Raw genomic sequence first — 27981 nt, 5'->3', positions numbered from 1 at the left:
TATCAATATAGGTTAAATGATAAGATACCTATGTGGGGGGTGCCCAGACACGCTATAGAGAACATAAGTATAGAACAAAAACAAGATGTAATTACATATGCAGAACTTCTTAGTATAGATAGAGGTGTACCACAGTTAAAATCTTTGAATGTACTAAGACAGGAAAGGATAACTCAAACCTGGTTTCAGTATGGACAGTTACAGGCTAGATGGAAAAAAGACCAAAAAACTGGTATTATCCAAAATGAGGGTAACTTGGTAAACAAATTAGGGACCAGGGTCAAATGCATATTAAAAGGTTGTATAATGTATTGATAGAAATAGACTCTGAAACAGAATTAGTTAAAGATTGTATGATAAAATGGGCACAAAATTTTGAAGAACCAATAATGATGGAAACATGGGAAGAGATCTGGGTAAGAAATGTCAAATTTACACAAGCTCAGAACTTGAGAGAGAATTTTTACAAGATGCTGTACAGATGGCATTTAGATCCCAAAAAGTTAACCTGTATGTATCTGAATCTACAATCTAAATGTTGGAGATGTGACTGTGTTAGTGCCACGTACTATATCTGGTGGACTTGTAAAAAAGTTAAAGCATTTTGGATAAAAATATGGTAGGTTATTCAAAATATTTTGAAAAAGAAGATAAAGTTTACGCCCCAGTTGTTTTTGTTAGGTATAGTTTCAGATTGTACTGTTATAGAGACTAATTTGATTTTGAACCTAACAACGGCAGCAAGATTGTTGGTGGCGCAGTATTGGAAGAAGGAAGAGTTGCCCACTATCCAAGAATGGACGTTAAAAGTAGTAAACTTAGCAGAGATGCCCAAAATTTCAGCATATCTGAAGGACCACTCAGATGAGAAGTATAAGCTGGACTGGAGAAGATGGATTGACTATATTCAAAACAAATACCGGACAAAAAAATTTCAGTTAGCATATGAATGAGGCATAAGGAATGCTGCAATTTATTTAAAGTTAGTTTAATAAAGGGGGAGTTAAAGCACAAGAATGGTAGCATGTTAAAATTAGTTAGCTTATGTTAGTGTATGATTGTTAAATGTTTATACCCTGTATTCTGCTCTGGGAAGTCGGGGGGAGGGAGGGAGGGAAGAGGGGTAGGGTTGGGGGAGGAGGGAGGGAAAGGGGAGAAATAACAGTTAAATGTATTAATTTTTTTTAATAATAATAAAAAAGAGCTAGAAGCCAGATTTGAGGAGGTGGAGGAGGATGAGTACATGGAGGATGAGCTTTGAAACCTAAAGCAGAGAGTGCGACCTATTAAGGAATACATCTGTGAATTCAGGGGACTCATGGGGAAGATGCCCCCTTTGCCGGAGTGGCTATTAGTTCACTTTTTCAGAACAAGCCTGGACAAGCAAATTGCCCAAGTAACCGCCTATCGGGATATTCTAAACAGCCTTTCTGAAGAATTTCGACTAACCATAAAAGTTGACTGCGAATTGCACATCAACAACATGCAGAAGCAATCAGATACCAAGTGGAAGGACAACCAGACCAGAGACTATCTGGCCAATGGGAGGCTGCACCAAGATAGCCGGCTCCAAAACCATCCCTCCCACAAAGCCAGTTGAAATGCTACACATATGGAGGGATGGGCCACATTGCATCAACGTGCGCAACCCCAGCTCCGAAACCCAGGCCAGAGCCACCACCCAGGACACAACTGGAACGAGGCCCCGGCATGCCACTGACACATCCTGAAAAGCCCTCCAGGCTGTAGGGGTACCCCCCTACCCAGCCAAAATGGTGGGGGAATCCAGCCAATAATGACCAATTGCCGGATCCCTATGACAGAAAGGATGAAGATAAAAGTGACCCAATTGTGAGTGAATGGATCCACCCCTTTATCCTCACAATATGCCTCACAGTCCCAAAAATGGAGACCCGGGGTACTTTTCAAGCCCTAATAGGCTCAGGCTGCACCAGATGCTTGATTAACCACAGTCCTGAAATTGGGGATTAGAGCGAAGAGACTGGCCCACCTGATCAGATTCAAACAAGTTGATGGGTCCCTACTAGGGGGAGTCTATACAACCCACCTGATCAAATCAGTGAGGCTAGAGCTAGCAACCCACTGGGAATCAATCCAATTCATAATAGCCCTTAAGATGACAGACATGGTCATACAGGGGCTCTCTTGGCTAGACAAATGGGGGCTGACAATCTGATGGAAGAGGGGCATCCAGAGGCTGATGATAGCAAGAGGACCCCAACCCCTTCCACTCCAACAAATGGAAACATTGCCCACACAGGAACACCCCCCCAAGGTCCCACCAGAACAATTGTCAGGCTCCTGCAACACAACCCTAGAAGCTGAACAGATCCCCAAAAATATCAGGACCTTTTGGAAATGTTCAGCAAGGCTGAGGGTGACATCCACCCCCGTGACACAAATTATGCCATCAAAATCATTCCTGGGGCAAAACTACCCAAACCTAAACTATACACCACGACACCCTGGGAAATGCAAGAAATGTGAAAATACATAGACAAAAAAAGGCAAGGGTGTTCATCAAGCCAGCCCAGCCATCAGTCACAGCTGAGTTCTATTTATAAAAAAGAAGGAACTATGTGATTGTGCATGGATTTAGGGGGCTAAACTGTGTGTGTGTGTGTGTGTACACAAACTATATCCCCTCCATCTCATGAAGGACATGCTGCCTCACCTACCCAAGGGAAAAATCTTTACTAAATTAGACCTCAGAGAAGCACACTACTGAGTCCACATCAGGCAGGGAGATGAATGGAAAACAACATGCAACTGCCCCCTAGGGAGCTTCCAATTCAAAGTAATGCCTTTCGGATTGCAGGGGATCCCAGCGGTGTTGATGCAGTTAATAGACAAGGTGCTGCATGAGCACCTCTATAAGGGGATCCTTGTCTACCTGAACGACATCCTCATCTACATTGAGACAATGGACGACAACATACCCGTAGTCCACCAGGTACTGCAAAAGCTTCTGGCGGCAAACCTGTACATCAAGCTGTCAAAATGTGAATTTCACCATGCACAGCTAGACGATCTGGGCTACCATGTGTCAAATGCATAGAGATGGGCCCAGCCAAAGTACAAGCCATCCTAGACTAGCAGCCCCCTCGCACCTACAGACAGCTACAAAGCTTCCTAGGTTTCACAAACTTTTACATGCAATTCATTCCTCTCCTTTGCAAAGATTGCCAAACCCATGACAGACCTCCTAAAGACATGGAGCCCAGGGAGGAAGCCCTGCCTGGGACAATCCCTACAGTGGGATCTGCAAAAAGGCATTCAAAACACTAAAATAACTTTTTTTCAAAGGAACCGCTGCTGAAACCTTCTGATCCCGAACAACCCTTCATTATCCAAGCAGATGCCAGTGACATGGCAGTGGGAGCAGTGCTACTCCAAAGAAATAGCCAAGGAAAATTACAGCCCTGCACCTCCCACAAACTTATGGACCCAGAGAGGCATTGGGCTGCAAGGGAAAAAGAGGTTTTTGCTGTAAGATGGGCACTGCTAACCTGGTGCCACGTGCTGGAAGTGGGGCGGGAGGAGAGAAAACATTTGAAGTCTGGACTGACCACAAAAATCTGGAGTCCCTTAGAACCCCATGAAAACAATTGGCCAAACAAGTCCGTTGGGCTCAATACCTCAACCGTTTCAATTTCATGCTAAAACACATCCCAGGGGGAGGAATTTATAGAATACAATACAATACAATAGTAGAGGTGGAAGGGACCTTGGAGGTCTTCTAGTCCAACCCCCTGCCTAGGCAGGAAACCCTATACCGTTTCAGACAGATGGCTATCCAACATCTTCTTAAAGACTTCCAGCGTTGGGGCATTCACAACTTCTGGAGGCAAGCTGTTCCACTGATTAAATGTTCTAACTGTCAGGAAATTTCTCCTCAGTTCTAAGTTGCTTCTCTCCTTGATTAGTTTCCACCCATTGCTTCTTGTTCTACCCTCAGGTGCCTTGGAGAATAGTTTGACTCCCTCTTCTTTGTGGTAACCCCTGAGATATTGGAACAATGCTGTCATGCCTCCCCTAGTCCTTCTTTCTCTTAAGCTAAACATACCCAGTTCCTGCAACCATTCTTCATATGTTTTAGTCTCCAGTCCCCTAATCCTCTTTGTTGCTCTTCTCTGCACTCTTTCTAGAGTTTCCACATCTTTTTTACATCGTGGCGACCAGAACTGAATGCAGTATTCCAAGTGTGGCCTTACCAAGGCATTATAAAGTGGTATTAACACTTCACGTGATCTTCATTCTATCCCTCTATTTATGCAGCCTAGAACTGTGTTGGCTTTCCTAGCTGATGCCCTCTCCTGCAGGCCCCAGTAGAAATGCGAATGGGTGTAGGTATCCATCATCCCCCTACTGAAACAGAAGCCCAAGTGATCACCAGATGACAACACCATGACTGGCAAGACTGAACAGCAAGCGATCTAACCATGGAACTCAAAATCGAACTGCTAGCAGACCCCTACTTCCATGACAACCAACATATCTTGACAAAAAGGGAGAACCTAGAATACAAGGAGATGAAACTCTACATCCCAGAGTCCCTACGCAGAGGAAGAACCACAACATCAAATTGGCGGGCCATCTTTGGTCCCTAAAGACTTTACATTTAGTGCAGGGGCAACTCTGGTGGTCTGGCATGAAGAAAGATGTGGACAGTTATGTGAAAATTTGCACCATTTGTACCACAATGAAAAAGCAACTGTCAGGCCTGCAGTCATATTCCTTTTAGGATTTTTGGCCTGCCACACTCTCTATTATTTTACTATGCTGTTTCATTAGTGGAGAATTTGGAGGGGGAATAATAAGGAGTAGAATGTGTTGTTGTCAAAATAAAACATTCGTTTCTAGAAGCCGAAGGTCATTCTTTCTCTCTGCACCTCTGGGTGGAAATGGGCAGATGGGTGGAAATGCTAGCATGGCAGTGGAAGATTGGACCATGTGATGGACTTGTGGGCATGAGGGAAGAGGATGAACTTTCAACTGGGTGGGAAACAAAGGAAGCTTTCAGATTTGGGTTTTCCACAGATGTACCAGCATGTCTCTCTTATTAAATTGGAATATTGATGAAAGCTATGGCTTGAACTCTGATTTAATTCTGGATGATATTTGGAACGCTGACAGGAACAAGAACCCCCCCACACACACACTGCTACAACCAGTGGCAGAGCCAACGAGGCCATGGGAGGAAATTGCAGTGGACTTGATAGTGGAGTGGCAAAGAGTGTTGGTGGTGGTGGTGGGAACACTGTGATCTGGACTGTGATAGACTTATTCTCCAAGCAGGCACACTTCATACCCTGCAGCAGACTACCCTCAATCCACCACCTAACCAAACTGTTCCTGAAGCACATCTACTACCTGCATGGCCTGCCACGAGGAATCATCTCAGACAGAGAGGTCCAGTTCATGGTTGTTCTGGAGGGAGTTTCTGCGGTCCATAGGGGTGTCCCAGTGGCTTAGCTCAGCTTTTCATGCAGGTAATGGGAAGAATGTCCAGCTAATGGGAAGAACTAATGGGAAGAATGTCTGAACGCCATGGTAGAGCAATACCTGAGATGTCATGCAAACTATCAGCAGTCCAAACCTCCTGCCTTTCACTGAGATCACATATAATAATGCTGTTCACAGTAGCATGGGACTAACTTCGTTCAAACTAGTGTGTGGCCTGAACTTTGTCCAAAGTTGGGATCCAAGTTCAGGGGCCATTCCCCATAGTGAAGATTATCAACCCGGTCACAGTGCAATTATAATTTCCCTGACTGCTATCGAAGATACACCCGGTATTCCATAGCAGCCTCTTAAAACTTGTGGTCAGGTCAATACTGAGGCCACTACCCCATGAGCCCCAAGACCTTGTAGTGATAGGGGGGCTTTAAAGGTATCAACCAGCACCTTGAATTGAACCTGGAGTCAAGTTGGTTAACAATGCAGCTCCTGTGGGAGATGTGATACATGTGCATGTAGAGATCTACATAAAATCATGTGGGCCACTTCATTTTGAATCAACTAGAGCTTCTGGAGGGCTTTCAAGGGCAGCTCCATGTAGAGCGAATTGCAATTTTCAAGACAAGTGACTAAGGCATGATTGAATAGGGATTGTTGGTCCAGGACAGGGTGTAATTGGTGCACAGCTTGTAGTTGTCCAAATGTCCTTCTCCCCAAACCTAGACCATAAATGGTAACTGTCCATGGACCAAAGTGCCCTAAACCCACAGTCAAATGATCTTTCCAGGGTTCAGTTTCAACCTGTTGCTCCCCATCCAGCCCCTACAGCCTCCAGGTACTATTCGAAGGACATCACTGCATCACTTAACTCACCACCGGTAGAAACATATAGCTGAGTATCATCAACATATTGATGATATCTCAGTCCATGTTGATGAATGATAGCACAAAACCCCTAACTCCAAAACCCCTAAGCCACTCCACTCCATGGTATCGACAGCAGTCACGAGATCAAGTAGAGCAAGGATGGAAGCACAATTCCCATCCCACTCCTGCCAGAAACCATCAAAATATGAGAACAGTGGCATTTCTGTCCCATATCCAGGCCTGAATCCTGACTGGTAGAGGTCTCGACAATCCATTTCACCCAAAATCTCCTGGAGCTGCTATACAACTACATTGTCTACAACCATCCCCAAAAAGGGAAAATTGGAGACAGGTCAGAAATTATCCAATAGGGTGAATCCAGCGATGAGTTTTAAGAAGGGGGTGGACCACAGCCTATTAAAATGGGGGCACTATCCATCCCATAAGAAAGTATTAATCACTGCCAGAATCCACCCACATTTCATCTTTCAGGAAGCTTTCACAAGCCAGGATAGACATGGGTCTAAAACAAAAGTGCTTGTGCACATACACCCTAGGAACCTTTGTGTAAGAACATTTGCTGCATGAGTTGTTGACTCACTGCTGGATTTTCTTCTTTGTTAGTCATCTAACTTTCTGATTAACATAAGCACAGTTGGCCAGCCTTGGAAGCAAAAGGGAGAGTTGTCCAGTTAAGACATTAAGGTCTTAACCTTAAGAGGGAGGAAGGGAGGAAGCCACACTGGGGCTCTCCTTATGACTGTGTGATGAGTTTGAGTATGTTTTGGATGTGGCTCGCTGATCTGAAGAAAGCTCTCCTGAACAGCAGCAGGGACGATGACCATTTTTGGTCAGTCACAAGCTGGGACAACTGGGTCACTAAGGCACTAAGCTGGAGTGTTGTGTGGACAGAGCAGTGAAACTGGGTGAGAAAATTTCCAACTTCTATCTTAATGATTTAACATAAGTTAAAAGCTTCAAAAAATGAGCTCCAAATATTTAAAAAGCTGTAATTGGATTTATGGAGGAAGATAAAAGATTTGACTGAGAAGCAAAAGAAAAACCTAAAGGATGATTTAAAATGTAGAGAACTAGGAAAAGCCAAAAACATTGTGAAAAGTGACTATTGGGAGAGATTGCTTTTTAAAATCCAATCTCTAACCCCGCTGACTGGATGATTATCAGCTGTTTTTGACTTTTGCACTTGGTTGAACATTGGAATAAGGAACAGGGTAGTCATCTACTGGGAAAATAATATTACTGTAACACATAGAATTTAAAGCACAGTGATGAGAGAAAGTAAACACCACCTGGAAGCTACTTGATCTTGACTTTATCTTAACAGGCGATTTGATAATAGATAATGCTGGAAAATATCTATTGAACTTTATGAAGATTTATAAAGCAATTTCAATTTCAATTTTATTTGATTTATAGACCGCCCCCTCTCCCCGAAGGGACAGAAAGCAGAAACACTAAACATAAGGTGATCAACCGTCCTCCTTTAGGGAGGACAGTCCTTCTTTTGTAAGTTCTGTCCTCCCTCGAAAAGTGTCCTCCTACATGTCCTCCTTTTTGATATTTGAAGGCTAATCTGTTGTGCGTTATGTGACGTATTTTATTAAACAGTTTTTAATGGTGTTTTTTTTACTTCATTGCAAGTATATTGAACAGATATTGAATCTTGTGTTGAATTTTTATCTAAAGAAATGCTAGACATTAAAATAGACGACAATTGTCTCTTTGAAGAAATTAGAAGACTGAATGTATATTTAAATTCTGAAAAATTAATACAATGGAAAAATCAACATGTTGAAATTGATAAAAGATGGGTGGATATTTTCAGCCATTTCAAAAATGAATATATTCCATGTGAACATTTATGTATACTTGTCCAATTTACGTTGTGCTGCCCTGGAAGTAATGCAGCAGTTGAAAGAGTTTTTTTCAATTGCCAATGATTTTTCGACAAGTGAGAAATCGAGATTGAATGTTGATACTCTAGCTGCAGCACTTGGCGTAAAATTCAATATGAAGGATATTTCTTGTTCAGATATTTCCAATATATTGTTAGAAGATGATACATTGACAAAAAATATTAATTCAATGGAAAAGTACTCATTTAAATAATAATTAACAGGCATGTAAGCATAATTACAATATAAAATGTTGCAAATGTTTTTATTATGCATATATCATATTTTAGTGTATTATTGTTGCAATGAATAAAATATTTCTTTTATTTACGATATATTTTTTCCAATTTATTTGTCCTCCTTTTCATTGTAAAAAAGTTGGTCACCTTAGCATTTTGGACAATAGAACGTGTTTTGTCCTCCTTTTCATTGTAAAAAAGTTGGTCACCTTACTAAACATTAAAACTTTATTGGAACTGCATACTGAAAAGTGGATTGAAAAAAGATTTGAAGAAATCCAGTGGTCTAAGTTGGACTTGAAAAATCAACATCACATAACAGATAATTTTATGAAGCAAAAGAAGAAAAATAGAAGAAGAATTGATAGATAAGGCTTTAATTGGGAAGGTAGAAATTGGAAAACATAAAGACCAAAAAACACAAAGTTATAGCATTTAAAAAGTCGAAAGGAAGGGTACTTGGAGGAATAATTTTGGGATTAATCAAACTTTATTAAGAATTGATTTTTTTCTGGAGTAATATTAAAAATTAGTAAAAAGAAATAGAAATGTAATTTGGAAAAATAGTTGTATGTATGTATGTATGTATGTATGTATGTATGTATGTATGTATGTATGTATGTATTTGTGTTACAACCCCTGGTATGCCCAAATATGGGAGGAAGCTCACTACTCCCTCTTTCTGTCCTTCGGCTCATCACAGAAAACCATGCAGGCAGAAAACCATATTTTTATTTTTAATGTTGCCTTTTTATATTTGTGTTGTATTTGTGCTGACTAGTATAGATCCATTTCAAGCTATAGCTCTCATCAGCTAGCCATACCCTTACTGCGATTCGAACCTGGGCTGTATTACATATTAGCACATATATTTATCAACACACACACACACACACACACACACACACACACACACACACACACACACACACACACACACACACACACACACACATATATATATATATATATATATATATATATATATATATATATATATTTGTTTTCGTAGATTTTCACGGGTGTAGGTATGCTGGTTTTGTTGTATTCGGGTCTTTTCCGAATCAATCTCAACCTTACACGGGAAAAGACCCGAATACAACAAAGCCAGCATATATATATATGCCTAAGATATATACAGCCCGGGTTCAAATCCCAGTAAGGGTATGGCTAGCTGATGAGAGCTAATTAGCTCGAAATAGATCTATACTAGTCTCCCTTTATTTATTTATCAGTACAAATACAACACAAATATAAAAAGGCAACAGTAAAAATAAAAATATGGTTTTCTGCCTGCATGGTCTTCTGTGATAAGCCGAAGGACAGAAAGAGGGAGTAGTGACCTTCCTCCCATATTTAGTCATACCAGGGGTTGTAACACAAATACATATATATATATACTTTACTATATTAATACACATCCTAAAGTTAGGTGGAAGACTCTGATTAGACATATTTAAATGTATTATTATGATTAATAGTGAGCAAAATTTGGAGTTTTAAGCTACAAAATGAAAACAATTTTAATTTAACAAATTGAAATTGGAGATGCCTTTTTTTTTCTTCAAATGCACTGTTAATTCCTGTGATTAAGCAAGGGTAAGTCACACTGGTGTTCCTTTCATCTTTTGACTTCCTAGCATGGACTCTTCCTTGAAATTTTCCAAACTGGTCTCTCAGCCGTTCCTTGAACCAGATAACCAGGCCAGCACAAACGATTGTGAAACAAAGAACAAAGAGTATGCTAGCAACACATGAGGTTTTCATATTAGCTTTAGACTGTACTGTCAGTGTAAGTGGCCCACTGTCTATACCCGTGATGGCGAACCTATGGCACACAGGTGGCACGTGGAGCCATTTCTGATGGCACGCAAGGCATTGCCCTGTCAGCTCCAGTGCGCATGCGTCTGCTGACCAGCTGATTTTCGATAGTTTTTTTTAAATCTCCGGAGGATTCCCTGAAGCCTCCAAAGGGCGAAAAAGAGCCCAATGCAAACTAGAAATGAGGAGACAGCTGCCGGAACGGGGGAAAGACAAGCGGCAAGGAAAGAGGCTTCTTTCACTCATGCTGGCTGCTCTGTCCCCAACTTTCTCCCATGCTACTAAAAAGGATCCTGCCCGATCGCTGGAATCCAAAGGGAAATGAGGAGAGAGCTCCCAGCACGGGGGTAAGACAAGCGGCAAGGAAAGAAGAAAAGAGGCTTCTTTCACTCAACTTGGCTGCTCTGTTGCCGGTTTCTCCATTTCAGTGCTACGCCATCGAGGTTGCCCCACCCACCATCGCCCAGGTTCTCGTTTCTCCCAACCATTTCTTTGCCTACCTGATTTCCAGCTCCATTGCGTCTCTGCCATGCAGAGAAACAAAGTTTGTGGGACTAAAAAAAAAACTTCAATCAATCAATTACAACTTTGGGGGGAGAGAGATCTCGCAAAGTTGGAATTGATTGATTGAAGGGGTTTTTTTTAGTCCCACAAACTTTGTTTTCCTGTCCAAAACGGCAAGAAAAATGATGGAAAAATGCTACGGAGGGGAAATTAAATAGGCAAAGAAATGCTTGGGAGAAGCGAGGATCTGGGCGATGGTGGGTGGGGCAGGCTCCATGAAGTGGTGCTGAAATGCAGAAAAGGGCAACGGAGCAGCCACCTTGAGGGGAAAAAGCTACTTTTTCTTATTTCCTTGCTGCTTGTCTTTCCCTCATGCAGATAGCTCTCTTCTTCATTCCCCTTTGGATTGCAGCAACCAGGCAGGATCCTCTGTGCTAGGACAGGGGAGGGGGGAAACAGAGCAGCCACCTTGAGGGAAAAAAGCTGCTTTTTCTTTTTTCCTTGCCGCTTGTCTTCCCCTGTGCCAGCAGCTCCCTTCCTCATTAGGCCAATTGACTGTAGTGCCCAGGATCCTCTTTAATAGAAGGGGGGAATTTAGCAACTGGACTCACACCTGCCATAGTAAAAGGGGCCCAATCTTTACACAGGAGAATAAAAAGGGAAGGTTTTTTGACACAGGAGCACACTTGAGCATCCCCCCCACCCCCACCCCAATCTCTGCCCGTTTGTGGCAGAGCGACTTCTCCCCTCACTGAGTGTTAGCCAAGGGGAAGCAGCCAGAGCAAAGAGTGGCGAGGAAGCCTTATGCAAAAATGCATGGTCCACACAGGTGAGGGGGGGCATTAAGTTATGTGGGTGGGCACTCGAGTTCGTGTGATAGCGCGCACGCATGTGCTTTTGGCACCCGAGGCGAAAAAGGTTCGCCATCACTGGTCTATACTATCTCCATAGCCTCTATTTCCCTCCGCCTCACACTTCAGTAGTGCAGGTGGGAGGCTCCTGCTCTGTAGAGGACCGAGCAAGGAGGGATTTCCCGACACTGGGCTTCCATGCAGCTGCTGGGTCGTTGAAAGTTTTAACAAGGGAACACCTCATTTGCCCGGAGGGAAGAGGGGGGGGGTTGCTTCAGCGGCTCTGAGATGTCTGTCTCTGCTCAGAGCACCCATGTTAATATTCACAAACGAGCCCCACATGCACCCTTCAGCCCTCCCTCCTTCCTCCCAGTCTTTCTTTCTCCCGCTCTCTCTCCCTTTCCTGGTCGTCTCCTCCCTGTCCTGGCTTCTCACTCTTCTTTTCCTTCCCCCAGAGGAGCTTCCAGCAGATAGGCATGGCAGACAGCTATTATCATGTCTAAAAGCAAGATACTCTTCTCCATCTTTTGCCTAGAGTACCATTTAATCCAGAGCCTGATTTCTGGAATTAAAAGGCTGGTAAAAATGCAAAGACAAGGAGTACAGGGAGCAAATAAAAGACCTTCATGTTGGATCAAATCTTACTTGTGGACAGAAACCAGCTCTCAGCCCCCTTGTGGCTCCTTGAAAGGCAACCCCCTCCCCATGCTCCAATGCCTGAGGATACAGGGGAGGGCTGCAGGCGTTTTGCTTGATCCCAAAGGGGTCTGGGAGTGGGTGTGAATTTCCCCAGACAAACTATCCCACTATCCTCTCCATCTCCTCTTCTGTGAAATTTCTTTCTCCCACTCAGCAAATTCAAAAGAACCCCCAGCTGGGAATCACTGCTGTAGATTGGTTGATTCAGGGAATTTCTTTAGTATTGTTTTAGCAGATTTTTAAATTATTTTTTCCCTTCTACAACACATTACAGTCATTATATCAACATTGTTATGTCATAATATCTGTACATGTATATAATATTTCGCTTCTATATTTACACACCTTTATACACAGTTCTATATATATTTATATATATCGTTTTTTGGCTTAATTTATTTTCTTGTTTTGCAGCCATTTGTACCAATTGTTCCAAATTTCATAATATTCCGACTCTTCTTTATATTTTAATTTCAGTGTTAATTTGTCCGTCTCTGCCCAAACCAAAGTTTTTTTAATCACTAATTCGTCCAAAGGGGTATTGTTTTGTTTCCAGCATTGGGCAAATGCTATTCTAGCTGTAGTTAGCAGATGTGTTAATATGTACTTAATTTTCTTTGTATATTTCCCTTTGATTATTCCCAGCAGAAAGATTTTGGGTTTGTATTTTATCTGTTCTCCTGTAATTTCTTGCACCCATTTCCAGATTTTTGTCCAATATTTTTGTGTTTCTGGTAAGGTGACCAACTTTTTTACAGTGAAAAGGAGGACAAAACACGTTCTATTGTCTGGGCAGGTCCACCATATGTGATAGAAAGTCCCTTGTACTTTTTTACACTTCCAGCAGGTCGGCTTCATCTTTTGGTACATTTTAGCCAATCTTGTTGGTGGTAAATGCCAACGATAAAACATTTTGTACATATTTTCTTTAAGTGCTGCTGATCGTGTTAGTTTATAATTTGTTTTCCAAATTCTTTCCCAATCCACTAGATCTATGTTGTAAGCAAAGTTTTTGGCCCACACTATCATGCAACCTTTAGCTTTTTCTTCTTCTAATGTTACTTCTATTGTATTTGTAAATTTTCATTATGAGTTTATTTTCTGGGCCAATTAAAATTTTATCTATTGTGTATATTCCATATTCTTTTACATCTTTTTTGTATCTTGATTGTAGTTGGAGATATGGCCACCAATCTATATTTATATTTTGCTCCTTTAATTCTTGATTTGTTTTCAAATTCCCTTGGCTGTCTAAAATTTCACTATATCTAACCATTTTTGATAGATCTAGCATATTGGGTGTTTCATGGCTTCCATAGTGGAAAGCCATGTCGGTATTTTCATGTATTGTTTTTCTCTAATTTTATTCCAGACCTGTATCAGTGCATCTCTAATATAGTGTCTGTGAAAGTATTTTTGTTTCTTTTTACTCTCTTCCCATAGGAAAAAATGCCATCCCGTTTGCAAATTGTGGCCATCTAATGTTAGTATTCTTTTATTTTTTTAAATTTATCCAATCCCTGATCCATGTTAGTGCTGCTGCTTTGTAATAAAGCTCCCAGTCAGGGAGTCCCATACCACCTCTGCTTCTGTCATCCTGTAGAGCTTTCAACTTTATCCTGGCTTTCTTCCCTTGCCATATAAATTTTAATATAATCTTATTCAATTCAGTAAAAAAAAAATCCTAATTTTATGGGGACTGTTTGAAATAAGTTTAATATTCTCGGTAGTACAATCATTTTTATCGCTGCTGTTTTCCCTAATAAAGATAGTTGTAGTTTCCCCCATAATTCTAGATCTTTTTTTATTTGTTGCACTAATTTTGTATAATTATTTTCTTTTATAGTTGAGCACTTTGCAGTTAGCCACATTCCAAGATATTTAACTTTCTTTGTCACTTGCAATCCTATTATTCTTTCTAATTCTTTATTTTGTTCTTCCTTCAAATTTTTAGTTATATATTTTAGTTAAATAGAGATTAATAGAGAAAAGATTCTCTATTAATCTTTAACCCTGCTACATCTCCATATTTTCCTAATTCTCGCATTATGCTATTTCCTGTTTCTAGTGGGTCTTCTATAATGAATACCAAATCATCTGCAAAGGCCTGAATTTTATACTCCTCTTTTTAAATTTTAGTTCCTCTTATCTCCAAATTTTGTGTAATTTTTATTAAAAGACTTTCAAGTGTCAGGATAAAAAGCAGAGGTGATAGTGGGCAACCCTGCCTTACTCCTTTCCTTATTTTAAAGGTCTCTGTACTTTCCCCATTTAATAATATATTTGCCCTTTGGGTGGAGTATATCGTTTCTATTAATCTTTCAAATTGATCCCCTAATTTCATATTCTTAATTTGTTGTATCATGAATTCCCAATTTAAATTGTCAAATGCCTTCTGTGCATCCAGAAAGACAAGTGCCACTTGTTTCTCTGGATGCACCTCATAGTACTCTAAAATATTTACTATTATTCTAGTGTTATTCCTGATTTGTCTTGTTGGGAGAAATCCATTTTGGTCTGGATGTATATAGTCATTTAATAGTTTTTTCAATCTCTCCGCTATTATTGTTGTGAATATTTTATAGTCGGCATTTAACAATGAGATTGGCCGATAGTTTTGAATCTGTTTTTTATCTGCACCTTCTTTAAATATTAATGTAATATGTGCTCCCTCCATGAATCCGGTGTTTTTGCTTTCATCGGTGCCTCGTTATACATCTCCAACATCAAGGGTTCTATCGATTCATTCAATTCATCTATTATTTTGTACCATTCTGCTGGGAATCCATCTGGGCCTGATGTTTTATTATTTTTCTGTTTCTGAATCGTCTGTTTCAATTCTAGTTTTGTTATTTTTTTTGACAACATTTCTTTCATATCTTCTGTTATTTATGGGGTTTCTTCTCCATTTAGATATTTATTTATTTATTTTCCATCTACTTGTTCCCCTGTATACAGATTCTCAAAATATTTGTATGCAATATTTTTCTTCCCTTCCATTGTATGTTGTAGTTCACCAGTTTCCTCTTGAAGTTGATATACTAACCTTTTTTCTCTTTCTTTTCTCAATCTATATGACAGCCACCTTCCCGGTTTATTTGCTTGCTCAAAGAAGTTTTGTTTTGGTTAGTTTAAGGCCCTTTACCATTTCTTCCTGGTCTAATATATTTAATTTATGTTTTGCTAACATCCAATTCTTTCTAATTTTGTCACTTTGTGGCTTATTTTGTAATTCTATTTCTAAATTTTTAATTTCCTTCTCTAATATCTTCTGTTGTGCCCATTTTTCTTTGTTTCTTTTTGCTGAATACACTATAATAATTCCACGGGAATAAGCTTTCATGGTGTCCCATAAATTTTGTATAGATGTCTGTTCTTTGTATTGGATGCCTCATTTTATTTTTTAAAAAATTGTTTTTGTACATTCCAAGTCTTGAATATCTGAAAATGAGTGCAGCAAAAAACGCAAAATCAGATAGTAGACAATCATTCCAAGAGGCCTGGACAGAGTCATTTGGAGTGATTGAATGCAGTGGGAAAGCATTACGTACTTTGTGCAATGAAAATGTTGTGTGTCGCACATCACGTGTCAGCACTTTGACACCAACCACAAAAGTGTTGCTAAACTTGGTGCAATTGAAAGAAAAGAGTTTATTGAAAGAAAAGCGAGGAACTTTCATTCCCAGACTCTTCGTTTTTCAAATTACCTGTCCAGAACAAACCATCTGACAATTGCCAGTTTTCAAATTTCACTGTGCCTAAGCAGAACATGGCCCCTCTCTGATGGGTATATTATCAAAACGGCCATGTTGTCTGGAAGTGATTCTCTTTTTCAGGATTTCCCAAGCAAGGATAAAATTATGAAGTGCATCTCTGAGGTTCTATTTAGCAGAAATACTGTTAAAGATCAAATCCAGCGCATGGCAACTGATGTTAGTCAGCAACTCACCTCTGACTTAGAAAAGGCAGCCTGTTATTCCATGAGCTTGGATGAAAGCACTGATGCAAATAATCATGCAAGGCTAGCAGTATTTTTGCATTATGCTGTTGGTGACATCATGAGAGAAGAGCTGGTGAAACTGGTGTCTTTGCCTGAAAGAACACAAGGCATAGATATCTACAATGCTATGATGGAGGCTTTTGTGTCACAAGACATAAGACCAGAAAAAGTGGTTTCAATTACTAGTGATGGAGCACCGTCTATAGTGGGGGTAACATCTGGTTTCATACAGTTGTTTGTTAAAGAAATAAAGCATAGTCATTCTGTTCCATTGTATTATTGTATTGCATTAGAGAAGCTCTTTGTGCCAGGGAAAGCAGCAAAAAAATTAAAGATGTCCTCAAAAATGTCACAAAAATGGTGAATTTCATCATGGCCCGTGCTGTGAATTATCGACAGTTTAAAGAACTCCTTGAGAAAGTTCAGGCACAGTATAATTGTTTACTTATGTACAATAATGTCTGGTGGCTGAGTAGAGGATGAGTCCTGGAGAGTTTTGTAGCCTGCTTGGATGAAATTAGGCTGTTTATGGATGAAAAAGGGCAGGAATATCCACAGCTCACTGATATGGCCTGGTTACCAACCCCACATTTTTTACAGATTTTACAGTACACTTCAATGTACCGAACAAACAATTAAAACATTTTGGGGAAACAGCAGAAAGGATCTTTTGTGATATCAAAACATTTGAGAGAAAACTGGAAGATTTTGAAAATGCATTTAGAAAATTCTACAACATTTGCAGACAATCCTACAAACCATCAGGAAATCAATAAGGAATTTTCTAGCACTGTAGCAGCTGCAAAGGTGAATTTTGTTAACAGATTTTTACAGTTCTGTAAGATGGAGACAATGCTGTATTTTCTTACTTCTCCAGATAAAGCCAAATTTAAAGAACTTGATCTTATATGTTTACACTGGTTAGATTTAGGAAATCTGGAAATGGAGCTATTGAATTTCAAGAAAGCTCCATGTGGAAAAATACATTCTGTGACTTGCATGAAACACTTGAGAAGATAGAAAGAGACAGTGCAGGATTTAAACTACATTTTGTACTAGTGTCTGGTGGGACAAATAAACAGCCAGTGTTTCTATAGTGGAAATAAATTCATTCATTCAACAACTATTTGAAGTCACATCAGTGCTGAAGGAAAGGACTTACAACTAGAGCTCAAAGTTCAGTAAGACTTTGTGATAAAACCTGTTCAAAACCTGTTCTTATGCAACAAAAGCAAAAGTATCAAGTATAAAGAAATACAGCAGAAATTGAAAAAAAAATCCTTAATCTGTGCAAACCAGGGACGTGCGGTCAGGGGAGGCAGGGGAGGCAGAGCCTCACCTCTCATCCTGAAATAATAATATATAATAATAATATCCACGAGGGAGTTTCATATATATAAGAGGAAGAGGAGGGAGGAGGAGAAGCGCGCGCGGGACGGTGCCAGCTGGGCAACCGGCGGAGGCAGGAGGGTTCTCGGAAGCGCCAATAACCTTCCTGCCTCCGATGTACTTTGCGCGCTCCTCGCGACTGCAATAGACGTCGAGAAGTGGCAGGGGCTTGATGATGTCGCCGCAGTTGCCATGCGCGGAAGGACGGAGGTAGCCAAAGTGGCGCCGAGGCAGTCCAGCGGACAAGCGACTGAGGATCAGGCTGCCTGATCCTCCATCGCTCGCTCGCTCGCTCTTTTGTCCGCCTGGACCCCTCGGTGCCACTCTGGTTACCTCCGTCCGGCCGCACCCAGCAGTGACGTCAGCGACATCATCAAGACAAAGTGGCTTGGAGGCGAAGTGCTTTTCAGTGCTTTTCTGTGCATCTGGCATTTAGGTAGATAGCTGGATGTCCTAAACGCCAGACGCACAGAAAAGCACTGAAAAGCAGCTGCTGTTGGGGATCGTGGAGCGCGAGCCGGCGCAGCGTGCTCAGGAAGGCGGGGAATGGGATCACATGTGCTGGAGGATGAGGCAGCCTCAGCCTCCAGCACACGTGGTCCCATTCCCCGCCTTCCTGATGACGTCACCAGCCTCACCAGCCATAAACCTCACCGCACGTCACTGGTGCAAACTAATTACTTTTAAGAAAGAAATATAGAAATGACATATTAAAATATGAAACAGACTTGTACAAGAAGGCAACAGGAAATATTTACTTAGGAGAAAGTTTTGCATTACAATTCATAGATAATTATAAATATGTAATTAACACTATTACAAAGTACAGTAATAGATCCCTCAAAATTTCTGCATCTTTAAAATGAAAACAGAAAAACAACAGGTACTGAAAAACTGACCTTGTTTACAACACACATTCTTGGGAAGGAACTGAAGTGGTGATACGTTATTATTCCCTAGGTTATTATTCCCTAGGTTACTGAGCACATGCTGTCATGTTCCATCATTCAGAGAAATGTGAGGCATTGGGTTAAATGTGTGGGTTGCATCTTAGGTGAATGTTTGAAGTACAAAATCTTACATTTAACTATATTCCGATCTCTAACCTATCTGGAAGATGATGAATTCAAATCAATTTGCTTCAAAACAGGATTAAATGAATTCATTAAGAATACAAGAATTCTTGTTATGCTCCTATTCCTTTGCTGGACTTCATCTGGCTTTTAATCATTCATGTCCATTTGAGACAAAATCTACAGGCTAAAACATAGCACAATTGATTGAATTCCCTGAAAAATAACTTTCCTAAAGTGGTACTTTGGATGTTGCTTCTCCAAAATATCTAAGTTTAATTCTCAAATGCTCTGATGCTGTATTTATTAATTAACTAAATTTATTAAACACTTTATGTGGCCACCCAAGTCACACACAGTAATTATTAGCTGGACTAACCATCTGTGTCTCTCTTTCAGGATGAAAATGAGACTGAGAAAACTGCAGGAGAAATTTGGAAATATACTGACCTTAAGAGTTCAGATATTTGGAAATTCTGGAAGCTGTAGTTCTAGTGCATCTATAGCCCTCCTCCGTACAACTCCCCGTTCCCCCATCAATTCTTACCTTCAGTCATCTGTCACCAACACACAAGGAATTATCTGACAGGACTTCTAAAATCTCAAAAAATAAATTGAAAGGGATTATTTCATGATGGATCTCAGTGTTCTGTATTAATTCTTTTCATGTTAAGTCATGAAGATAGTGCCTTACCTCTTGAGACAGAATTTTGAAGTATGCCTAGAAAGATTCATGTGCTGTCAGAGACAAGGCTGCTGAACTCTCAAGATAATAACACAAACAAACATATCTCCCCCAGCTCTGGTCTTTCCTGCATTTTTATCCAGCAGTTACATCACAAAACAATGAGAGTTTTGCACACCAAAGTTGGGACTTCTTCACCTCATTGGACTGAACACAGAGAGAGGAAATTTTCAAGCATAGTGTACAGAGCAGCAGTACAGAGCCATAGCATCATCTTCCATGCAACTTCATAGGTGAATGTCCTTGCCCATATTAGCTGCATACAAGCGACATTACCTTTGAAGTCACATGCATTTCACTCCAATGCATTTTAACTGCCTTTTTTTGAGAGTCGGATCCAAACTGGGAACAAAAGCTGTGGGCAAAACATTCTACAAATAATGGGCCTTTGAAAGGAGAATGAAATCATAGGCAAGTTAAATGGCAAGAAACAGGAAGTTGCTGCTTTCCCCAGAATGACAAAAGCAACATTGCAATGTGCCACCACAAGCTAGGCCCCTTTGAGGCATGCACACAAGCTCACAATTCACATAGAAAAGGACCATGGTTCTTTTGCCAGCATGGCTGTACCATGCTGGTGACATTAATCTGACCCCTGTTGGCATCCCTGCAGACATCAATGCTTACTGAACAAGATACCAGTCTCTTTTGCTCGATATTATCAAATATTATCTTGTTAAAGATGTGACTCATGAACCCTGGTTCATTTCCGTGACCTACTATGAGCTTTTTTCCACTGTTCATTCCTGCTGACTAAATCTTCCCTCAGGCTCCCTGGTTCTATGTACAATTTGGTTCCTAAAACAGGCACCAGAAAGGACAAGTGCACAAAGAGGAAATACAATTGCTAAGATAATTTTCATTTTGGGATGAAGTCTCTCACGTACATACACAGGCGGTGGGCCACTGTCAATACTGCCACCATTGCCTTCCTCTTGGCAGTCTGGGGGAGCCCAGCCTTGCTCACAGTGACAATGCTTCAAATTGTTACATATGCCATGATTATGGCACTTTGTGACATCACAATCATATCTCAAGAGGGACACATTAACACACACCCTGTTAATACACATCATGCCATTGCCACAAGGAGTGCCATCTCTCACTGCTCCAATATCGATGATCTTCATCCCACTGTGGTAATCAGTTCCCCAGCATTGTTTATTGCCCTTAGAAGTTTGAACTATGGTGGTGTGATTCTCCAAAGAAGGCAAGCTTTCCACATTTTCACACTGGATTCGACCGCATAGAATATTCTTAGGTATACATTTGTTATAAATTCCATGTATAAGGCCACAGTTGCCAAACCGATCACCTTGAGTATTCATTTCTCTAAAGCAAACTTCTGAAGCAACTGTTGCTTTGCTGCCAAAGATTGCTTTGCATTGTCTATCATGAGTATTGCAATTCCCCTTATAACAATATGCACCATCATTGCATGGGGCACCATCTTGTACATAAACATCTTCAGGACACCTCTCAGAAACTCCATTACAATACTCGGGGAGATCACAACTGCTTACCTTATTTCGGCAGACTGTTCCAGTAACTTCATACTGACAATTGGAACAACACTGTCCAAAAGCACAAGTGGCCCCTAAATGTAACTTACAGTTAGATTGACAACATGGATCCAACTTGCATTCAGCTTTGGTACCACAGTCACATTGCTCTCCATTATCTACTACTTTGTTGCCACAGAATTTCAATTTAAATATTTTATTAGGGTCTGGTGGAATTAACAAACAGTTCAAATTTCTTTGATTGAAGTAATCTATATAACTGCAGTTGCTAAACTTATCGGTTATTACTTGTGCTGGGGCCATAATGCATTTTGCTCGTTCACACACACAGTATTTCGTATCATGTTGCATGCCAAGATTATGTCCTAGTTCATGGATAAATGTGTTAGAAATACGATACAAACTGGATGTAACATATGATTCAACAGCTGATCCACTGTCATCATCACAAATCTTTCCTAAGTATGCTAATCCTACTACACGATCAAAAGTCTTAAATATAAATAAGTGACCAGCATCATTTGGTAAATGAGCAAGTAATGAGTCTCTTCTCCAATTAGTGAATTCTTCAAGGGTTTTAAAGATGTCGTCATGAATTGATATAAGATTTCTTTCTGACCATATTTCTAGTCCAGGAATTGATAAATGAACAGAAAGAGGCTCATACAGTATGTTTGCAATGTAGAAGATATCCAAAATATTTAAAGCAGTAAGAGTTTCATTTTTGCCAAATTTCAAAAACCGCTCATGATCAATCACAATAGCAATCTCTGCATACCTCTCGTGCGACCACCAGTTTGCACCACTTTTTTTGTCTGTTTTTTTGTCAGGATTTTGGATCATGGCTTCTTGATGTCTTTGCTCTTCCTGTGTTAGGCCACACATCATTGGAATGACTCCCATCTTTTGTTCTAATCGAAAGACTACATGTTGAAATGTAACGGATTCTGGAAGTGGCTCTATTTCATAAATCTTATTTTTAAATTGCAGTAGGCCCCTGAGTCCTCCAGAGCAAGTGCTGATGATGGCCAGAGAGAAGGGCTCACCCTCTACAATGCCAGCGTAGTAACAGTCATCCCTGAAGAATGGATAATCTAGCTGGAGATCCCCATCCTTACTATAAGTGAAGATTGGCAGATGCTTGGGAATTAAGCCTCTTTTCTGCCTAAGGTGAATTACAAAATTCCTCCCCTCAATTTGAAACAAATAGGTCATATTCTTGGATTTCTGTTGTCCAAATTTGAAGGTTAATGACCTTGGGATGGTTATTTCATAAGAAGCATAAATAAAGCCCCAAGTTGGTTTCTGAAAGGCAGTTTCAGTCAGGAAATTCGTCAAGAATGTCATCAAGAGCCAGGGAAGATGAATATTCATATTCTCTGGCCAAGAAAGGAATCCCTTAAAATACAAAATACATTTTCTGACATTTAAGTTCAGAGAAGGACATTCCCAGCAACTGATGAGAATCTAGGAACAGGTTTATAAGGCTGTAAACAAAATGTCCTCCACAAAGACAAAGAGGATTCTATACCAGGCAACTGTAAATGGGGTTTCCTTTGGAATGTGGGTGGAGCTTGGAGATCAAACATGGAAAAGAATGGCAGACCTAGTCAGGCTTCTTTATCAACGGAATTTGTTTTCTAATTCTGGGATTCTTTTTTTTTTAGGGAGGGGGTGACTTGTGTTGCTAGCACTTTCTACAGATGGCCTTTTGTAGCAAATGTTTGTTTTTCTTGGTAAATGTAGACATGTCCACCGTCCAATGCACAGGTGCAGCATAGGTGGTACCTTGCTCAATAGTAGTAACTGTGAGAGGGATCTTGGAGTCCTAGTGGACAACCATTTAAATATGAGCTAGCAGTGTGCAGCAGCTGCCAAAAAAGTCAACACAGTTCTAGGCTACATAAGCAGAGAGATAGAAGATCACATGAACTGTTAATACCACTTTATAATGCCTTGGTAAGGCCACACTTGGAATACTGCATTCAGTTTTGGTCGCTACTCTGTAGAAAAGATGTGGAGACCCTAGAAAGAGTGCAGAGAAGAGCAGCCAAGATGATTAGGGGACTGGAGACTAAAACATATGAAGAACGTTTGCAGGAACTGGGTATGTCTAGTTTAATGAAAAGAAGGACTAGGGGAGACATGATAGCAGTGTTCCAATATCTCAGGGGTTGCCACAAAAAAGAGGGAGTCAAACTATTCTCCAAGGCACCTGAGGGTAGAACAACAATGAGTGGAAACTAATCAAAGAGAGAAGCAACTTAGAACTGAGAAAAAATTTCCTGACAGTTAGAACAATCAATCAGTGGAACAGCTTGCCTCCAGAAGTTGTGAATGCCCCAACACTGGAAGTCTTTAAGAAGATGTTGGATAGCCATTTGTCTGGAACGCTATAGGGTTTCCTGCCTAGGCAGGGGGTTGGACTAGAACACCTTCAAGGTCCCTTCCAACTCTGCTATTGTATTGTATTGAGTTATTTTTAATTCCTTTTGGGACCTGATTTGAACAACTTTCGAGATAAGTCATTTGAAGATTTTGAGTCTTCTCTCTATGAGTTGATGAAGTAAAAGGCTTTTTAAAGGGTGCACAATGATGTATTAATGATTAAGTATTTTGGTATTTCTCATTTGGAAGGGTTTACAAATTATTGTCAGAACTGGTTTTCACCTAATTAAGGAGAGATGAGTTGTGGGAAAAGGCTGCACAAATATTCTGAATTCATAAAAAGGAGTTTTCTTTCCCCCCTTTTTTAAAAAACCACCACCTTTATCAGGTGTATGAGAACGACCAATCCAGGGCAGCCCTAAAAGTGGACAATGGAATGCCAAGGGGCATTCAAAAAGCTTAAAAGACTGTTTTCGGCAGAACTGGTACTAAAACAGCCAGATAAACCCTTTGTAATCCAGGCAGATGCCAGAGATGTAGCAATAGAGGGACTCCTCCCAAGGCTATTGCAGCAGCCACCCGGGGGAGCCACTCCCTGCCTCCCCAGACCAGGCCCGCAGCTCGTACCAGACTGGGGCCACAGCTGCCCCCTCCCTTTGCCCATCCAGTTGATGGGAGCAGCAGCAGCAGCACTGGTTATGACTGGGAGTTTTCTTTGCCAGCTGGCTGCTGAAAACTTCTCCCTTTTAAAAGCCTCCAGTGATGGAGCATTAGGATCAAACCGGCACTTTAACCAACCAACTGGGGCTTAGTTTGGAAACAGAAGAAAGATCTGGTGAGTGGCTATTCACAGGCAGGGGGGATGTGGGTAGGGTGAGTGGGTGGGTAGGAGGTCTCTGAGCAAGCGCTGGGCAAGCAGGCGGTGGATGACCTTGCTTTCCAGTCCAAGGTTTTTCCCTGCACACAATGGCTGAGAGACACTTGCAGTGGTGTGCAATTTGGGGGGTGGCAGGTGAGGCAGGGGATTGGGTGGGGCAGGCGATGAGATGCGCATCTTACCGGAGACTGGCAGCTCTGGATCTTGCGAGTTTTTCAGGGTTTTCTTTTTTAAAAAACTGCCTCTCCAGACGAGTTTAAAACCTCTGAGGTTGTTTTGGGAGGGGGCAGACAGGCAGAATTTCCCCCCCTCCCTGGGCACTCGCAGCCTCGGAGCTTCAGAGCATGCAGCCTTGGAGCAACTCCCAGCCCTTGCGAAAAGAAAATCTTCTCACGAGTGTGAGAAGTGGTTAATTGCCTTGCACTCATGAGAAGGACCGAGAGATGCTGCAGGCTCTGAGGCTGCAGGCACCCGGGGAGGGGGGGAAATGCTGCCTGTCTTCCCCCTTCAGAAGTAAACTCGTGCGACGGCCTGGCACGCCCCCCCCCCAAAAAAAACCTTTTTTCCACCATTTTAGTGGATGTGGTTTGGTGGTCGTGGTCATGTGACTGATTGTGCATGAGTGACATCAAGTTGGCCATGCCCATTCAGAAACATGCCCTCCCCCATCTAGCCCCGCCTACCGAACCGGTGGTAAAAAAAATTGAAACTCATCCCAGATATGAATGTGTTGTGTTCTTGCTCTCTCTTCCTCTCCGTCTCCTTCTTCCTCACACTCTCTCTCCTTCTCTCTCCCCCTCTCTTTCATATGTTTCATGTGTGGTTTTGCTATGTATGAAGAATTGGTAGCTGGGTACACTGATGGCACTGAGAGCTAATATTTCCCATGGAGTAAAAACATAAAGAACTTTTTATTTAAAACAGATCAATCTTAATAGAACTAATGGAAAAAGTTGTAATTGAATAACACAGAGGACCGTGTTGGAGATCTCTTTCTCCAATAGTCACTGAGTGGCTTCACAATACTGAACATCCATAATAATTTCAGCAATAATTTATTAGAATGTAGTTAGAGAAGAGTTGGTGTGCAGTGTTATGTTGGCAGCCCATATTCTCTATCATCAACAATGCCTCTTGATCTTTCTTGACATCCAATGTACTGTTTGTATAGTCAGCAAGTTTAGGCACTTCATTTTCAAGCCTTATTTTTCATTACAAATCAGAAATTTCCTCAACTAATCCTCACAAAACTTACTTTGCCTAAATCGGAGTGTTTCTTCCCCTTCAAACAACCCAGATTTTTCAAAAGGGTATGTGTCTCAGGCACACCTTTAAAATATTGAAATCTGAAATCTCTTTGTTTTTCAAATGGACTATTCATTCCTTTGCTTATATTGGATTCATTGTGGATTCTTAGCAAGGGGGAGTAATACTAATCCTTCATCTTTTGATTTTGTAGCATGGATTCTTTCCTTAAATTGTCACGATCGCCTCCTTTGTTCATCCTTGAAACAGATAACCAAGCAAGCCCAAACAATTATGAAACATAAAGCACTGAGTATTCCAGTTACAGCTGAGATTTTCAAATTATCTTCAGACTGTTCTGGAGGTGGCCCACTGTCTATGCTACCTCCATAGCCTTTATATCTACAGTCTGGAGGGGCCCATCCAACATTACAGTGACAGTGTTTGAGAGTGTTACAAACTCCCCGATTGTGGCACATTGTGACTTTACAGTCATATTTCAGAATGGACACAGGGACACAACTACCCTCAATGCATAACATGCTATTGCCACAAGGAGTACCATCTCTCACTGCTCCAATATCATTTACCTTCATCCCAGTGTGGTAGTCAGTACCCCAGCACTGATTATCTCCAGTGGAAGTATGAATTATTGTAGTGTGGTCCTCCAAAGAAGGAATTTTTTCACTTTTACACTGGATACGGCCACACAGGCTATCCTCAGTATCGCATTTCTTGTAAATTCCATGTTTAAGGCCGCAGTTGCCAAAGCGATCACCCTTTTTATTCACTTGTCTGAAGCAAACTTCAGATGCGACTGTTGATCCACTACCGAATATCATTTTGCACTGCATATCATGAGTCGTGCAGTTCCCATGATAACAATACACGCCATCATTGCACACGGCACCATCTTGCACATGCACATCTTCTGGACAGTGCTCTGAAGTCCCATTGCAATATTCAGGGAGATCACAACTGCTAATCTTCTCTCTGCAAACAGTTCCACGTTGACGATACTGGCAGTTAGCACAGCACAGTCCAAAGGCACAAACAGCCGCAGGGCGCAACATACAATTAGCTTGGCAGCAGGGATCTGATTTGCATTTTGTTTCTGACCCACAGTCACACTGCTCTCCCTTTTCCACTCTTTTGTTACCACAGGATTCAAACTTAAATGTTGTACTAGTGTCCGGTGGGACAAATAAACACTCAGTGTTTCTATAGTGGAAATAATCCTTGTAACTGCAGTTACTAAATTTATCAGTTTCTGTTGCAAATGGTGCCATAATGCATTTGCTCTTTCCACAATGACAAAATTGTTCATCATGTTTCATTCCAAGATTGTGTCCCAGTTCATGGGCAAATATTTCAGATATCAAAAACAAACTGGAAATTTGATATGATATAATAGCACTTCCCCAGTCACTGCTACATATCATTCCAACATAGGCAAGTCCTACTGTTGTCCCAAAATACTTATATGCAAATAAGTGACCAACATCGTTTTCTAAAATGCGAATCAGCTGGGTTTTTCTCCAAATACTAAAAAAAAAAAGTGTGAGCTCTGATGAAGTGGTAATGTTTATGGGGTTGTATTGTGACCAGATCATTAATCCTGCTATTGACAAATGAACAGAAAGTGGATCATAAAATGAATTTGCAGCGTGGACAATATCTAAAACTCGCATCATAACAACAGATTGATTGCTGTTAAACTGCAAATATCGTTCATGATCAATCACAATTGCTACCTTAACATATCTCGTATGTGGCCACCAGGATTTTCCAAAAACTTCTTTGTTTCCAAGATTCTCTGTTTTAGGAATTATGTCCTCTTGATGGCTCTGCTGTTCCTCTCCTACTCCACAAGTCATTCGGGGAGCCCATTCCTCTACTTCTAACCGAAACACCACGTGTTGAAAGGTAGAAGATTCCTGAACTGGTTCAATTTCATAGGTCTTATTTTCCATTTGCAAGAGACCTCTCAGCCCTCCTGAACATGTACTGAGGGTGACTCGAGAAGGGGACTTTCTCTGAATAAATCCATGGTAGAAACAATCATCCTTGATAAAAGGATGATCCACCTGGAGATCTCCTGCTGTATCATAGGTGAAGACAGGAAAGACCTTAGGGATGAAGTTCCTTTTTTGCCTGAGAAATGCCACATGGGGATTTCCTTCAATGGGCAGGAGGTAGCTCACATCCTGGGGTTCTTCTTGCCCATACTTGGGGGACAGCTTCCTTGGGATGATCACGTCGTAAGAGGCATATCTGAAGCCCTGAGGAGGTGCCTGTCTAGAAGCTGCATTTTGGATGATCTTAAGCAACATCACACTCAACCATGACAGATAAGTACTCAT

The 27981-nt window shown here is 41.0% G+C and overlaps 2 protein-coding genes across 2 annotated transcripts; both read right to left on the bottom strand.

The window, feature by feature from the left end:
- Positions 1-3460: 3460 nt before the first annotated feature.
- On the bottom strand, positions 3461-27981 carry LOC309387780 (disintegrin and metalloproteinase domain-containing protein 20-like; the record flags this gene model as incomplete). The annotated part of the gene is made up of 3 exons (XM_081944587.1): positions 3461-3484; positions 10112-10307; positions 25973-27981. The coding sequence occupies 3 exons, from the start codon at positions 27979-27981 to the stop codon at positions 3461-3463; spliced, it is 2229 nt and encodes a 742-aa protein (XP_081800713.1).
- LOC309384042 (disintegrin and metalloproteinase domain-containing protein 20-like) lies at positions 20289-22323 on the bottom strand (the record flags this gene model as incomplete). The annotated part of the gene is made up of 2 exons (XM_081937201.1): positions 20289-20383; positions 20469-22323. 2 exons carry the CDS (start codon positions 22321-22323, stop codon positions 20289-20291), a joined length of 1950 nt encoding a protein of 649 aa, XP_081793327.1.

The sequence above is a fragment of the Natrix helvetica genome, assembly GCF_964273705.1.
Source record: "Natrix helvetica genome assembly, chromosome: 1".
In the NCBI taxonomy this organism is placed as follows: Eukaryota; Metazoa; Chordata; class Lepidosauria; order Squamata; family Natricidae; genus Natrix; species Natrix helvetica.
The sequence above is the reverse complement of the archived record's forward strand: the minus strand, read 5'-3'. Positions and strand labels throughout refer to the sequence as shown.